The 16,806-nt window shown below is 30.2% G+C and overlaps 1 protein-coding gene across 4 annotated transcripts in view; it reads right to left on the bottom strand.

The window, feature by feature from the left end:
* Positions 1-16,806, bottom strand: part of LOC107451685 (neural cell adhesion molecule 1) — a 132,262-nt gene that overhangs the window by 26,770 nt on the left and 88,686 nt on the right. For 3 of the 4 annotated variants that reach the window (XM_071180574.1, XM_071180573.1, XM_043043174.2), the window contains exon 2: positions 14,498-14,833. In XM_071180574.1, coding sequence (XP_071036675.1) covers positions 14,498-14,833 — 336 coding nt within the window. Of the gene's footprint in view, positions 1-168; positions 366-14,497; positions 14,834-16,806 lie in introns of those variants that run through there. The other variant, XM_071180575.1, reaches the window with a different exon arrangement.

The raw sequence follows: 16,806 nt of genomic DNA, 5'->3' as shown, positions 1-16,806 counted from the left end.
GGTATTTTTCTGCTCTTACAAATTAAACTGTTTACATAATACTATTTATTTTGTAGCGTTTATTAATAACATTTATATATTTCTAAGCTATAATAAATACCACACTATATAATACAAGATGACATGGTGCATATTAATGTTACAGATAATTTTTAAAGTTTTACTTACATTACCCAACCACCTAATTCACAAATGCCATATTAAACATAGTCGTCGAATTAGTGGGGTCTTTAATCTCATTAAAATATGTAAACAAACAAAAACTAAGCTATAAGAAATACTTCACTTCACTTTCTTTTGAACAAAACCCTAATTTCACATGCGCACCCGAGAAGTGTCCCACAGTGGACTGATAAGACACTTCCTACTTTTCAAGCATCACTGGCAGAAACCAGTGAGCGGATTTGAGACCACTTCGATCAGCTTGCGAAAGGAACGAGGGTGTGCGGTGTCGGCCCTCGTTAAACTGTTCTACAGTAAAGCGCTCGACTCCGCTCGCAGGTCGTCATGCTATCGAAGCAGGGGAAGCAAGCTATTCTCTCTGCAGAGATCAAAATTGTCTTCGGATCATCCTCAGGGATGTTTCCCAGACAATGTCGTGAGACTGGCAACGGTCTGGGAAACACCCTTGAAGATGATCCGAAGACATGCTATTACAATTTTGATCTCTGCAGAGAGGATAGCTTCCCCGCTTTGATAGCATGACGACTTCCAATTAACGGTAGAACAGCTTAACGAAGACCGATACCGCGCAACTTCGGTCCCTACGCAAGATGATCAAAGTGCAGACAGTGATGTTTGGCATTGCTGAACCGTGTCTTTACGATCAGTTCACAGCAGGATTACGTAAATAAAGTACTACTGCTGCTAACAAGAACAGATAAGTAGGCTTATTTTTGTGCCCTTATATCAAAAACGAAATATTTATCGAAAAATTTCAATTGATTTAATAAAAATAGCAATTTATAGTGATTAAATTAATTAGATTTATAAAAAAAATAATACTGTTTTAAAATAATGGAAATAATACAATATTTTCAGCGAATAAATATTAAAGATTGTTCATTTTTTTCAAAATAATTTCTTTAATAGTAGTGACGAAATAGAAAAGTACGAATAGTAGAATGAAATAGTTTAATAATGACAGTTATGTTTTCGATTTAAAAAAAATATAGTGCCCACAAAAGAGAAAAGAACTACATTAAAACTTCTAGCAATTTTTAGGGTGGCTTAACCTTTAAGACGATAATTATATAACGCCTTTAGCGCTAAAAACAAAACTCGAAATTCCAAAAGACTTAATGTTATAGCAATAAATTTTCCTTTCACTCTGCGACACAATGATAAAAATACAACACTGTTACTTTAAAAATAAATTACCACTACGAAAAGAAAAGCCCATCAATGTTCAGGCTTATGGTTTGTACTCCTTTTTTACAGCTATTTGAAGAGCACTTTCGCTAAATTAAAAGCTGTCTTTAGTGAACCATCAGTATAATATCATTAAACCTCATAATATCCTTCGACATTTTTAGTTTGATAGGGAAAAAAATATATCTTTGAGTAATGTGAAATGAAAAATGAAAGTATATCAGCGAACAGGAGCGTAACCGTGAAAAAGGATTTTATGCCATGAGTACGCGACGAAAGACATTTAAAAAAAAATATAGAGACATAAAAAAAGATGCACCTAGCAAATAGAATTTCAAAAGAAGCACTAAAGTGAGGCATCTACCAAACGGAATATTAAGAAGACACATAAAAGTAAGTCACCTAGCGAATAGAATTTCAAAAGTAGCATTAAAGTGAGGCACCTACCAAATGGAATATTAAGAAGGCACATAAAAGTAAGTCATCTAGCGAATAGAATTTCAAAAGAAGCATTAAAATGAGGCATCTACCAAACGGAATATTAAGAAGACACATAAAAGTAAGTCACCTAGCGAATAGAATATTTAAGAGACGTACAAAAGTGAGGCACATAGCGAACGGAATATTAAAAAGATGCACAAAAGTAAGGCACCAAGTGAACGAACTATTAAAATGACGCAAAGTGAGGCATCTAGCAAACGGAATTTGAAAAAGGCGCACAAAAGTGAGGCACCTAACAAGCATAATCTTATTAAGACACACTAAAGAAAGGAACCTGGAATATTAAAAGGCGCACAATTATAAAAAGCATCTATCACGATTTCGCTCTGTGGTGCAGTACACGTCCCCATTTACAATATTTTTGCATTCTTCTCTTAATTTGCATCTGGAACTCTTTTTTATCCTTTTATATTTATTTGCTTATCTTTGTTTTTCCCAAAGATATACACTATATCACGCAACGTTTTATTATTAACAACTCACTAAGTATTTTTGTATCTATTGCAAGTAAACTAGACGATATTTCAATTAACTTTAAATCACATTTGAGTCGAATATCAAAAGAGGCACTCTGATCTGCAAATGTCCCTTTTTACAATTTTTTTTACGTTCTTTTTATTTGGAACTCTTTTTGTTCATTTATATATATTTATTTAGGTCTCTTTATTTTGCAACGAGACAGATGTTTTTGTACATGTTCTTTTATCATTTCAAAAATAAATTTGGCACCTGTAATTGATTTTTAAAATGATTTTTTACTAATTGAATAATACAAATTGAATGAATTAACTTAAAATCTTTGAGCTAAAACTTACTCTATTATAAATACGCTTATGATAAATATTTAACGTTATTTTAGTCTTACTTCGAAACGTTCTCTACAAATTACGTTAAGATTTGCTTTCGCAATTAAGCCTCTTTTTATCAGCAATTTGGTCAGAAAATACGTGCAATTAAAGCAAAATATTAAACCCTGTTTTCTATTTTTATTATTTTTAAATATTCGGCCAAATCTGAAGCTTCGGGTATCATAAAATAATGCTTAAGCAAACGACTTAGGAGAAAGAAGAAAAAAAATATTGCAAAATCATTTGGTAACGACATGCTTGGCCTCATAATTAAGAGACTGAAACAGGTTGTTACAACAAAAACATCTTAGCCGTAAAAACAGTAGAAAAGATATTAGTAGCTACCATTTTGAAAGATGAAGAAAAAAAAAATTTTAGGAACATCCAGTAGTTCTAATGATTATATTTTTTGTAGACCAACCGTGTTTAAACATTGGGAAGGTAGAAAACAATAGGTAAGAGGACAATAAACCCTCTTTGTAGTTAATTCCGTGCAAACAAGACAAAATTTGCATTTAACGATGCAAGAGTAAAAAAAATACGACGCAATTTTGAAAATGCATAAGGCTTATAATCGTCGAGGAAAAGAAAAATAAATCATAGCTTTTCGGCCATACGCCGAATCGACCTTTTGAACTGGAATCTGTGCAAATGGCGGTATTTTTCTGCTCCCCCCTGAATCATGGGTCAAAGTGCGCCATAAAAAGGAATCAAAATTCTTCTGGAATTTTTTCTGGCTTGACAGGTGCTGCTATGGAACAATAGAAACGTGTCTTTCTTTTTAGATGCCCGTGCCACGGATTAGTGGTATACTTCATGACTTTTGCCTCCTGAACAGAACACAAAAACTACCATTTTGGAAGCATTTTTTTTTTTCACGAAAAGAATTCTTTTTTACTTTGACATGAGGACATGGATGATTTAGAAATGAGATAGAAGACTGGTTTACTCATCGTTTGATTGTCGGAAAGTCGTTTGACTTTTTAACCCCTGAGTCTTGTGCAACTCAGTTTTGTGCATTATCTAGCAGGAACCATACTATTGTAGAGAAACTCGACTGCAGATGGTTGATTAGATAAAAGAGAATATCAAAATTCGTATGATTCTTTTCTTTCCGAGACACGCGTAACGCTAGAAATCGTTGGAATAAGACAAAAGATTCTTTGCGCAACCGAATAAAGAAGTCACTAAAGAATTGTTTTTTTAGAAGGTGGTCGAACTTTCAGCGAGATGCAATGATAAATCAGGAATTTTGAGAATGACAACAATACTGTACAGAGAACTAATTTCAAACTTCAAGTGTAAGATCAGTTTGATAAAAATGAATTTACGAGTTATCTTAACATTGAATAATAATTGTAAGCACTATTGAATTATGCAATTTGAAGCAGATTTTACGAAATAAAATTATAGAATTACGAGCATCTTTACAAGGAATGATCATTTTAAGCGTTACTTAACTATGCATCTTGTTTCAGATTTAAATAAAATTACAGAATTACGAGCAACCTTAATAAAGAATAACAACATGTATGATAAGTTTACCATAAGAGAGAAAACAGATATTTTTTGCTATCTAAGCACACAAAATTATTACTTGTTAGTGAAGTTTAGAATATAAGCGTTAAAACGGAAATATTTTTTAGCTATTTTTACAAAGAATGATGGTCTTTTTAAGCACGAATTTATTAAATGGACAAAAGAGTGAGTTTATTTATTAAAAAAATAATTTCATATTAAATGTAGTACTTTGTATCATATATATCACTTCATATCATATATAGTACCTTGTATCATAGCATTTTGTATCCTATTTAATTAATTAAAATTGTAGAATTAAGAGCTACCTTCACAAAGAATGATAACATATTAGATCAGTTAACAATAAGCGCGAAAATAGGCAATACTTTTAGCTATATCTTTTCTTATTAGACCCACTGGAACAAGAAAGCGGGCGGGAAAGCCACGGTTGAGATAGCCTGATTCGGTGGAGTCTGATTTTCTTAGAATTAATGAACAGAATTAGAGATCTAAGAAAAATCGGAAATCGTTATGGAAAAACTTCAGAAGAAGGCATTGGTCCACACTGGGCTGACTGGCCAACTATGATGGTGATGATTTAGCTATATCTTTACATAAAATGGTAACATGGCGGATCATTTAACAATAAGACCGACAACACATCAATGTTTTAAGCTATCTTTACAATGATAAATGTTAAATCATTTGATAATAAGAGTTGCAATGCATGAATATTTTCAGCTATTTTTGCGAAAATGATAAAATGTCAGAACATTTGACAATAAAAGCGCCGATACATCAAGGTTTTAAGCTTAACATATTATCATTAAACAATGAATGATAACATATTAGGTCTGTAAACGATAAGAGTGGAAATAGTCATATGTTTTTAAAAATTTATCTTTATATTTTCGAAGAAATCGTCGAAAAATGTCTTTAAGTAAATTTAAAATCGTATTTCTGGAATTTAACTGTTGTTGTTGTCCTAGGACATTAAGGCAAGGGGTGTGATTGTTCTTGTTTTCCAGTGGCGCCATCTATGGTCAAGAACTCAACTTCTGCCACATCCATACGTCTAACCCGTTTATGGGGCGAACCATCCATCCGCAGATCATAATTTTGACCTGAACTAGAGAACGATAAATCTCCAATTCAGTATTCTAGAGGTTTAATTTGTTATAGAGGACTTTGCGACCCAACAAATTTAACGTGCACCAGACACCATTTTCTACACGGGGAGTTTTCGGCATGCTTGATTCGTTCTTGAAAGCGAGAGTCCAGCGGCCTGCCAACCAGACTATCCCGGCAGGAATTAAATTAAATACAATTAATATTCCATTTCAAACTTAGGGAAAAAAGTGGATTTTTTTCTTTTTTGAAACAACACATCTTATAGATTATCCGTCGCACTAAACAGACACAGACAAGTAAGAACAAAACTTAAGCAGCATGCATTGGTGGTTCTTAGACAAATGACTTAGTTCCATTTAATTGTTTGCGAATCGAGACAATTTGCTGCCTTGTCGCACACGCAGGCAGCAGAGGGCCAATCAGAAGCACTTTGCGACTTCAATTTTCATCTTAACCCCTTCAACCATTTGTAGAAGATAAAACGATCTATTTTGGGGGAAAGACAACTCGTGCGTTATCCTTCTCTTTTCAAAACAAATCTGAAAATTCTACACGAGAATTTTCTGCCCGGGAATAATTTTCGCCCCAGCTAATTGCCATTTTGTCAGAGAAGGGGACAGTTTGGCGACGGAATTATTCACACCAAAGCACAGAAGATTTGGGGATGTAATGCGGACGGACTCCACGGACCGGAAAAGCAACCGAGCTTTCCTGTGCTATCCCAAGTCAGTGCCACCGTCATCCTTTTTCCCACAAGAAAATTCTTCTTCCCTCATTAATGGGGAAAATATCTACGCTTCATGCTCTGTTGAGTTTTGTTGAAGCTTAAGAGACGGTTTTGGTTCGGAAAAGAAATGCTTTTGCATTTATTAGGATGAATGGAATCTTCATAAAAAGCATCTTTCGTGGCATTTCTACGAAACATTCAATACGGAACGTTCAGGTTTAGACCTTTTTTCAGAAAAGGAAGAAGAAAATTTTTTTTTAAATTCAATTAACATGTAAGAGTTGGGAAATGAAAAGGAATCAATAATTTCGGTTTTAAACGAAGTTTCAGAAAAAATGCGATGTCAGAAGATAGGTTTTTAGTATATTTGATACTGTAAAATAAAGAAAATTAATAATCACCAAAAAATATTCGTAACATTATAAGTTTATGCCTACTTAATTTATATAATTTACTAAAAAATAAATAAGCACGTTGCTATAAAAATAGATTGCCAAAGTAACTGAAAAAAGTCTGCGTGTGATTAAGGGGAGGGAAAAGTTAAATATGTTTTTAATCATTGTTAATTAATTTGCTGCACAAGCAAATTGATAATTGTTTTTCCCTTTAATTGACTGCGTCTTTTGAAACATTTAAAAATACAAGTTCGTCGTTCTGGCAAAATCGAAGAAATATCACGTGCGAAATTAATAATTTCAATGGAATTTTTTTTCATGACAAAACTGTACAATTAGAAAAAGCAGAAATCGGCATTATTAAAATAATTATTTTGTTTTATCGTAATACATGCTTAAAAAAATTTCAGCTTCCCACAAATCAGTTTTTCCCAGTTTAAACAAAAGTTCTGAAGAAAATTTTTTTTAAAGTTCTAAAAATTACCACACGCTATTTTTCCCCACTCAAATAAAACCATCCCTTTCTTCCATGCCCTTTTTTTAGAAGTATTAGATTGTTGAATAATGTTCTATCATCAAAATTTTTTTTAAAATAAAATTAGGAAAATAAATCTCAAAATTCTAACAACCTTGAACAAAGATAAAAATTCTGTTTTTTTTCGCCATAGAAAAAGGGAAAAAATAAGCTTTTTTTTTTAATTTTAAAAAATGATTGTGCTTTAAAAATATAAAAATACAAACACTTAATAATAGGTACAATCCTTTTTTGCAAATTGTTGTTTGCTGAAAAGAAGCAATAATAAGGACAAGAGGAGGATGAAAATTAAATACATATGACTAAGAGATGTAACGAATATTTCAATGTAACTCTTAAATTTATAGTTTTGTACTACTGCATCGTGAAAAACATAAAATGAGAAGAAGAAAAAACTTAATGCAAATGTCTGCCAAAAGTACATTTAAAAATATAAAATGTATATCATAGAAAAAGCCAATTTTTTTTTTTTTTTTTGTTGTTGCTAAAAATGAAAACGATAATGACTGGTTAAAAAAAAAGAATTTATAAGACTAAAACACAAACGAATAAGTCAATGCATCGAAAACAATCGTTGGCATTTCAGAATTTTCTTTTGTATATTTAAGTCGTTTTATTTAACCCTAAACCTATAAAGAATTGTATTATTTTTTTACGTTTTAAGAATTCTTTCGTTGTATTTGATAACAAGAAATAAAGTTATAAGGAGAGGAAAAAAAGGTGTTCCATAGGAAACATCGAAAAGAAAAACCCCTCTATCTATGTAGGATAAACATTTTGTAGTGAGCCATTTCGGCAATCCTAGATTTTCCAAAATAAACCATTTCTTCAAAAGCAATATGGATAAAGAATAACATAAAATGCTTTTGAAAAAGACCTAAAACTTTATTCTAGGCTAAACAGTAACAATCATCCTTTTGAATTATTGATTCCCCCGCTTTCAAAATGGAACAAAAACAAACGCTTTTATGGAAGATCTGTTTTTTGAATTATTTTCTATTTTTTTATTAGATTTATTTTTTTTTATCTCTTTTGTATATTCTGATTGCCTTTCGGTTTACGATTTCTTTCTTTAAAATGGAGCCCCAAGTTTTACAAGATACTTTAAATGACGTTGGTGCCTATTTGATGTAAGAGTTTTTTTTTTTTTTTTTACAGAGTCTCGAAAAACACAAAACTGTATGTTCTTTGTATTAAGTTTAATCAAACGTAAAATCAACTTTAAGTATAGTTTTAAAAGCTCGTTTTACGATTTGCATGTATTGTTAAATGATATTAGTCAGTTTAGTACTTAAAAGAAAACAAAGATGAAATTATAAAAACAAGTGATTTTTTTAAAAAATTATATTCGAGTGATTTTGTTTCTATGCACTAGAAATATTTATCTCTTGTTTTACAAAACTGTGCTTACAGAATTTATTATATTAGAGGTCAATAATATATATAAAATTGTAATTTTGCAATGCAATATTTGATTCCCAACTTAAGATATAATTTTTAAAAAAAATGTGGTTTTTGAATTTTTTAAAAATGTTATAAATTATAAATTGCGTAACATCTTCAAACCGTAGAACTGAATTTTGAGAACTTACAATCCAAACCATTTCGTAATATGTTAACATAATTTTAAAAAATACATAACTTACTTATTTTAAAAGTTTTTATTTTAACTAAAATGGGTGACGTCACATTTCTAGTTATCATCCCCTTCAAGCCTAACATGAATTGTGTACGGCATTGCGATATTATTTAACACACTAAAATATTTTCAATTAAAATAGGACTCTTACAAAAAATGTATTTATGTTGTTCTGATAGATTTTATAATAACGAAATATTGTTATTTTAACGTGAATTATATCATTTTAAAAGCAAAGCTGTATATATTTGTGGTAATGAGCACAATGGCTACAAGTTTTTAATTTGACTGTTTATCCTTTAAAACTGCTTTTCCTTTACTGAGGTCGCCAGGCAGGAAAGCAACCTTTACCAAACTGTTAAGTCCAACATTTAAATTTACCCTACTTAACTTTAACTATTTCCCTTAAACACATTCTTTCAGTTATAAATATCTTTTAAGTGTGTAGATTGACTAAAATGTTACATGTTTGAATATGCTTTAAAAATAAATACGTTAAACTAGTTTTCGCCAAAGAAACGACGTCCTTAAATTTCTTCCATATACGTAAACAATTCTTCGGTTATAAATTGTAGTGATGATTGTAGACTGTTTTTAAGTTATTTCTAACAAAAAACTAGTGTTTGCTAAGAAAACATTCTTAAATTTCTACAATATTTCTATTTTATTCATATTCAAGCAATTGTTCAAGTATTGTAAACCATTTTTTTTAGAATAATTCAAGCCCTTTATCAACATCAAGCTTAGTTGCGTATTTAAAAAACATAATATTTTATTGCGTATTATAAAAGGAAAATATTTTAGGGTGATTGCCATATCAATGATAATAAAATAAGCTTAATATCAGAAATGATAAATGAAATAAAAAGAGGAGCAGCATAACTCTTCCGAAGGCATTTTCCCGTCAAGGAACAGGTCTTGCAGAAAATATAACTTTCCCAGACAACTGCTCTTAATTTGCATTTCTCCTCATTTTATTATTTTTTTCTTCTCCTGGCGTAAAGAAAGTAATGAAGCTTATTGCGGTACAAAACATTAAAGAATAAGCCTAAAGACTGCTTTAGCTATGGGTTCAGCCAGCCGTATTTAAGACATAGTGGCAACAATAATTCACGGTTGAATCGATTCTTCGACTTAACCGCTTCCGGCGGAGCTTATTTTCTTCTAAAAAATATTTTTGGGATAAGCAAGGATGCGAAAGGGGTGCCTCAATAAAGAAAAGGGCCAGCCTTGACCTCCGCCATCCTGGCGACATTCGACACCTCTACCAACTGCGTGACGTCACTTCAACGAGGATAAAAAGCCTTCATCGATGAGCAAATTCATCGATCGATCGACATGCGAAAATTATATAACAGTTCTGGCGAGAGATGGCGCTGCATGCACACAAGAGAGATATTTCCGGACTTGCTCTAGAAATAGTTTTCCCGCAGGTATGTTTCCTCCAACTACAAAGGCTACAAAAAGGCATATCGTTAAGTACTAATTTTAGGATAATAGTATAATAAATAAAACTTGATTTTACATTAAAATGTAATGTTTAAAAAATGTACAAAATTTAAACGTGAATTTTTTCTTAATAATTGTCAGAATTTTTTTTAAATTTTTTTTAGAGTATAGTAGCGACATAAGCAATTCTGGTATGTTCTTAGTTTCAAACAAAATACATGAATCTATGAAATCTCATAAAATTATACCTCATAACCTTACCTTACCTTATGAAATCTCATAATTTGACATTATTACCTTTTTGTAATTTAAAACACTCTGTAATAAAATATTATAGCTATAATAAATCAATGTTTTTAAATTTTTCCTATATTTTATGGATAAATATGATTATGCAAATTTTTCTTTTTATTAAATCTACATAGCATATGTTATGCGAACCATAATAAAATAAATTCAATTTCTTCATGGAAAAAGGTGCTGTCAGAATTATTACTTTTTCCTGTCGCCGTTACTTAATATAATTACGTAAATTGACACTCGCAAATAAAAGACAAATCTCACCGACATTATTTACTTCAAACATTATTATATTTAACTTTTTTTGGCTGACATGATAGTCTAATCTCTATAGCTGTGTTAGAAGAACTACTTCGGACAATATTTTTTTTAAATAAAAATGTTATTTAAAAATAAAATTACCTGGCAACTCTTTACGATGATTTTATTTTTATATTTGAACAGAAGTAGCAAAATTTAAATAATCACTTACTTAAATAAATGCGGTTTAAAATAATTTTGGCAACCACTACATATAAATAATTTCAACACATATATACTAGGCCTGAAGTTTTTAAAAGTGTTTTTAATAGTTGGCTAAATTTTAACAAAATACCAGCTCACAATTTTTAAGTGAATAAGCATTTCCTAAACTCTGGGAAGGAATTTTTCTGAAAAGCATAAGAGTTGGCAGGTGCGTTAAAATAAAAATTCATTACTAAATAGAAATTTATTTTTTTAAAACTATGCAACATTACTAAGCTATCGAAAAAAACAAATCCAAAGAAAAGTATTAAATAATAAATATTTCAGTTTTAACATCTTTACTTCTTTTGCGTGATTCTTTTTACGGTATTGGTTTGACCTAATTCTCGAATATCATTGTCTCTTGCATTGATTTTTATTTTCAGGAGCTTTATCAAAAGTCAATGAAGAAAAAAGAAAAAGAAATGAGGACGGATATAAAGAAAACGGAAAAGATATTCAACGAATAACAATATAATGAAAATATATTATTAAAAAAAGTAGAATTCTTTCTAAAGTAGGAAACAAAGATTGAAAATAAGTATTTTTTTTTCACCTAAAAATATCCGCAGATATTTTGGATGCGTTATGTTATAGACGAAGATTAATCTTTTTTCACTAAGATCAGCTACTTAAGTGATAAAAATGCTCAAAATTATAATTTCAAATTTTTCCCTAATTTTTTCTGAAAAAGTATCAGTTATTATTAGTAATTGGAAAGTACTTTCCTTTATTATAACTTCCAACAAACACGAAAATAAAATATATATAAACGATTCAAAGAAATAATTTTTTTTAAATTGCAGATCATTAACGATGTATTCCTAGAATTAAAAAAAAAATAGCATAAATTATTTCTAGGAAATTTCTTTTCTTTTTTTTCTTTTTTTTTGTTGATCAGTTAAATTTGCATTCGGCATGATTTCCTCTTGCTAAACACCATTTAATGATGAAAAGTTATTGTTAAAAATTATAACTGGGAGAAAAAAAACAGGAGGTGTCTGGAATAATTTAATTAAGCCGAGATTGTGAAATAAAAACTAGCTTTATATTTTTGTCATTTGCTTAAACTAAAAATTTAAACAATGGATCAAATGGAAATAATGAAAAATATCAAATAAAATCATACGAAGCAAATTTGAAATGAAGAATCATCGTCAACAAGAATTTTAAAAATGACGATAATTTCAAAATTTACAAAAAGGAAAAAGTAAAATCTATTCAGATATTTTTATAAACAGCTATAAAAAAAGTATGGATAACAATTAAAATAACAAGCAGTTGTTGAGAAATTTCGAAACAATTAAGGGCAAACGATAAAATTGGGTAAAGAGGTTCATTTAACTAGCTTATTGATTGTTTTATTTTGAAAATATTAAATAGTTCATAATAATACAACTCAACTTTACAAAGGATTTCGTAGAAAAAAGAAAATAGAATATAAAACAAGACCAGAAAGTAAAATTTTAATGCAACAACAAATCTCAACTAAGACTAAACATAAAATTTATAATAGAAGCGAATTAAATTTTTGAAGTAAATTTAACGAACAGAAACGGAAAGTAAATATGAAATGCTTAAATGCACCTGAATTAGCAAGGCTAACTTAAAAGTTTGTAGAGCCAAGTCCACATTTTTCTTTCACGGTCTAGCAACCTCATGCAGTTAATAGCACACGGAGTTCAGTTTTATGTGTATTATTACACACCTTAAAAATCATCTCTTATACGCTTCATTTAGCAAAAATACTTGCCATTTTCTTTTTTCGATGGTAAACTTAATGCCAGAATTCGCAACGATCATCGAGCTTTGTTTATCTTCTCAAGTTCGCGCTCTTTGGAAGGCGGAAGGAAGCCAAAATCGAATATTTTTCGTAGGCTCATCACGTGCATTGATTGTTCTTTTTTTCTATTCTCTTCAAACCTCGTTTGGAGAATTTCAAGTAACGAGGTGCGATTTACGAGGGCTATGATACGAAAATGGGAAACAACAATGGAAAGTTGATTCCACATCAAATTGTCATAAAAAGCCAATAATGTTCACAAATTCTTTTTAAAGAATCAAATTTTCAAATGTCGTGTAAAATTTAATTAATAATTGAGCTTTTTTTTTCCTGTCCTGGATCCGTAATAAAAGATTAAATTTTCGAAACCGAGATCATAAAATGATTAAAGCATCGTGAGAATTTTAAAATTACTCGCATTGTATAAAAATGTCGTAAAACTAATTAAATATCGGTCGTATTAAAATTATAAAATGATAAAAATAGTAAAAATTACATAAACCTTAAAAATTCTGTAACTTTATATTTTGTATTTGTTTTATTAGTATTTTTAAAAGTACATCAGATATAACTAAATATTTGTTTAACAACCAAAACCGTTTAACAGACATGTTTAATATATATATATTTAAAAAAATAGTACGTGGAGTCCCTCCGCGCGGAAGAAGTGAAACTTCGTAATGTGGAAATGAAAATAGGAAGGGGTAGAAATTGATTTTTAGTGAAATCATAAGAAGTGAATCACAAGAAGTCGTATTAGANAAAAAAAAAAAAAAAAAAAAAAAAAATACAACGTAAGGGGAGAAAATTAAAAAGCTGTTCTAAACAAAGCTAAAGAATTTTCAAGCACTATATTTATTTACTAGTACGCTAAATTTTAAAACCATAATTATGAACAGTATTAACAATTTTTAACAGTTACAGATATTATTAAGTTAGTTTGACCATGTCTGTTAGTTTGACCATGGCCAGGGGTCTGTTTAGAAGAAATTTGGGTCCGTTAATGGATCCTTCACAAAATATCTTTTCATAAAAACGGACCCTTCACAAAATATTTTAACTTAAAAACGGACCCTTCACAAAATTATATATTTTTTTAATCGGACCCTTCACAAATTTGTTTATCTTCATTATTGTTTTGTTAATTGAATTGAAAGGGCAGAAAACAAGAAAGATGGATGTAAACGAATTAAGTTTTGTCTTCGGCAGACGATTCTTCCATTATTCGTCCGAAATGAATATTCTACGTTCAGCAGTATAGGCTAAATACCAAATATTTGTATGTTGCATCTCTAATTTAGAAGCAGCAATTGCTGTTTATTTTTGAAAATTTAAATTTAAATTTTACAGTTTTTTATTATAATTTTACAGTGCCGAGCATAATCTTGTATCTATTTACAATTTAAAAACTCCTTGAAAAAGTCTTTTGCAATAACCGGACTCTATGTGCACAAATTCATAAAAGCGGAGACCCTGGTTGAAAGAATGTGAGTAATTTTTTTCACAATTTCACGAAAACCGGACCTTTCACAAAATGTCTGGACAGACCCCTGATGGCCCAATTATGCTCCTTATGTTCAAAGATCACAATTTTAAACAAAAATAAAAAAATTAAAAGGAATTTAAAACTCCGATTTCCGATAAGTACTGATCGAAATAAGACGTTAATAAGAAATAAAACGTTATTAAGAAACTCACGTTACTATGGCAACCTTAAGAAAAAGTTGGCCCAATTATGCTCTTTATTAATTTACTCACTCAAACTATTAAAATTACAAAAAAATAGTACTTACTTAAAACAGTTACGACATAAGAAACACTATAGATGTCAACTCCGCTGCCCCCTTCCTTCAACCAGCATTCGAACTTTCCATTGTCTTTGTCATAATTCGCTTGAGATATGAGCAGATCGTATTTGCCCTCTTGAGGGCTGAAGTCTATATTGTAATGAGGGTCCAATGCCGCAGCATTGATAGCTGCATTGTCTTTACCATCTTTATTCACTCTACTCCAAAAGTAGAGCGTAGTACTTGATCCTAAGGCTGAATGAAATCTACAGGGAAGTCGTAAACTTTCACCTTGTACTACGTCCCTGCTATCACCTAGCATAACTTGTCCAGAGCAACAACCTGCAAGTAAACAAAAGTCGTAATCAATACATCGTTCAAAGTCAAATAAATCGCAAAAAGTTTTTTTTTTTTTTTGGACTTAAAATTGCATTTGCAAGAACCTAATTTGACATCGAAACTACAAGGGAAATTACCCTTCGTTATATTTAAAACTGCGTGGTAAGACCCATGTCCAAATTTGACTTAAAACTTGTATTGTAAAAAGCCGATGCTTTTGACTTAAAACCACATCACGAGAACTCTCTGTTTTTATTTTTAACATGAAATTATAATGCAATGTTTCACTGTCATTATTTTTATTTAACATTGTAGTACAAGAATCGATTGTTCCATTGCAAGACCGATTGTAGAAATTTGAGCTTAAATTGCATGGCAAAAACCAAATTCTATATTTTAACTAAAAATTAAATTACGATAACTAAACAATTCATAATATTATCATAAACTATTGAAATGTTTTCGATAATTAAAAAATAGCAAAATATATTTTTGCTCGTAATTTAAAGTATCAGAAATATATATATATGAGAAAACCCATCTGCTTCAAAGGGTTAAACATTATTTAAACGTTCTTGTCGCTGAGTCGCCTAAAAAGCAAAATAATGCAAATATTGCTTGTTAAGAATTAAAATCACATACATAATCAATTTGCATGACGTTATGGTAAAACATTACGATAATGAAAATAAATTCTAATTCCAGGTTTACAGTCAGACGTTTCATTACGTTTAGTAATGATAAAAAAGAAAAAAATGAAAAGAAAAAGAAAAAAACTGACCGCCATATGATTTAAGCCTACTGCAAGAAATACAGTTACATTTCCAAATGGGTCATAATCTCAATAGACCCATACCAGTCTAATGTTCGATATACTTACACACAAATAATACATACCGCCTTTCAAACGATAAAATAACCCTACAAATCGTTGAAACCACCAAGTGAATACCAACGTTATGTATGCTAAAACAATTCAGTCAGAAATCGATTTTTCCTTGAGAAGAAAAAGAAAACGATTTTTCTTATCGTAGGTCATTCCATTCGAAAACAGTACCCTGAAAGTACTGCTTCAATCACGCGAATGAGCACCGTCAAAGTATCGTAAAACCTTTAAAAATCAAAGGGAGTCTCTGAGGGCGCAGAACAGTAAGGGCCGCCCCATCCATTTGGAGCAATGAAATTAAAGGAGTGCTTGATATTAAAACATTTTCTCTTAAGAATCACGCTACGTCCGTCAATGGTGTCCCATAAAACGCTACAGTTCTTCGAAGAATGCAATTTGGCTTTTACACCCTGCTTTATTCGATTTTTTATTGTTTTCGGAGAATTTCGGCAAATCACTGATGACGAATTGAAAATTTCCGTAAAGTAACTTTTAAGAACCCTTTTCCTATTACGTTTAACATTAGTCCAGATAATTTACCATTTCCTTTAATTTTTGGACCAGTCAATTTGTTGCTGCTTGATATATATAACAATAATTTAATCGCACAAATGATAAAGTGCAATTAATTTGAATTGATACAAGATTAATTTAGAAGTAATAAAAATTATTAAAAAAAACTTACATTTTTTTTAAAAGGATATAAAATTTACAATAACAAAATTTATTTTTTTGAAAACGCTAAAATCATGTTTTTAACGAATTTTTCTGATTTTTTTATACTCCAAGAGATAATTTACAAATTATCTTAATTTCTCATCTTTTAAAAACAGATACGTATTTTTATAAATAATATAAACATTAAATAAAATTATTTAAAAATGATTTTTAAATAAGTTTTTTCTTAAAAGAATTTTTTTTTTAATTATACATTATATTTTTAAATACATGAATTTATGTTTGATTAAGAGCCCGCTAGGTGGCCGAAATGTAGGGGTGCATAATTGTGAAGCCAATGGTAGCAGGTTCGAATCCCACTAGGGTCATGAATTGTATTACATATTTCTTAAATTTCGAACTGTCTAATCGT

Source organism: Parasteatoda tepidariorum, chromosome 5 (genome assembly GCF_043381705.1).
Source record: "Parasteatoda tepidariorum isolate YZ-2023 chromosome 5, CAS_Ptep_4.0, whole genome shotgun sequence".
In the NCBI taxonomy this organism is placed as follows: domain Eukaryota; kingdom Metazoa; phylum Arthropoda; class Arachnida; order Araneae; family Theridiidae; genus Parasteatoda; species Parasteatoda tepidariorum.
Note: the sequence above shows the minus strand (reverse complement) of the source record. Positions and strands in the feature narration are given on the sequence as shown.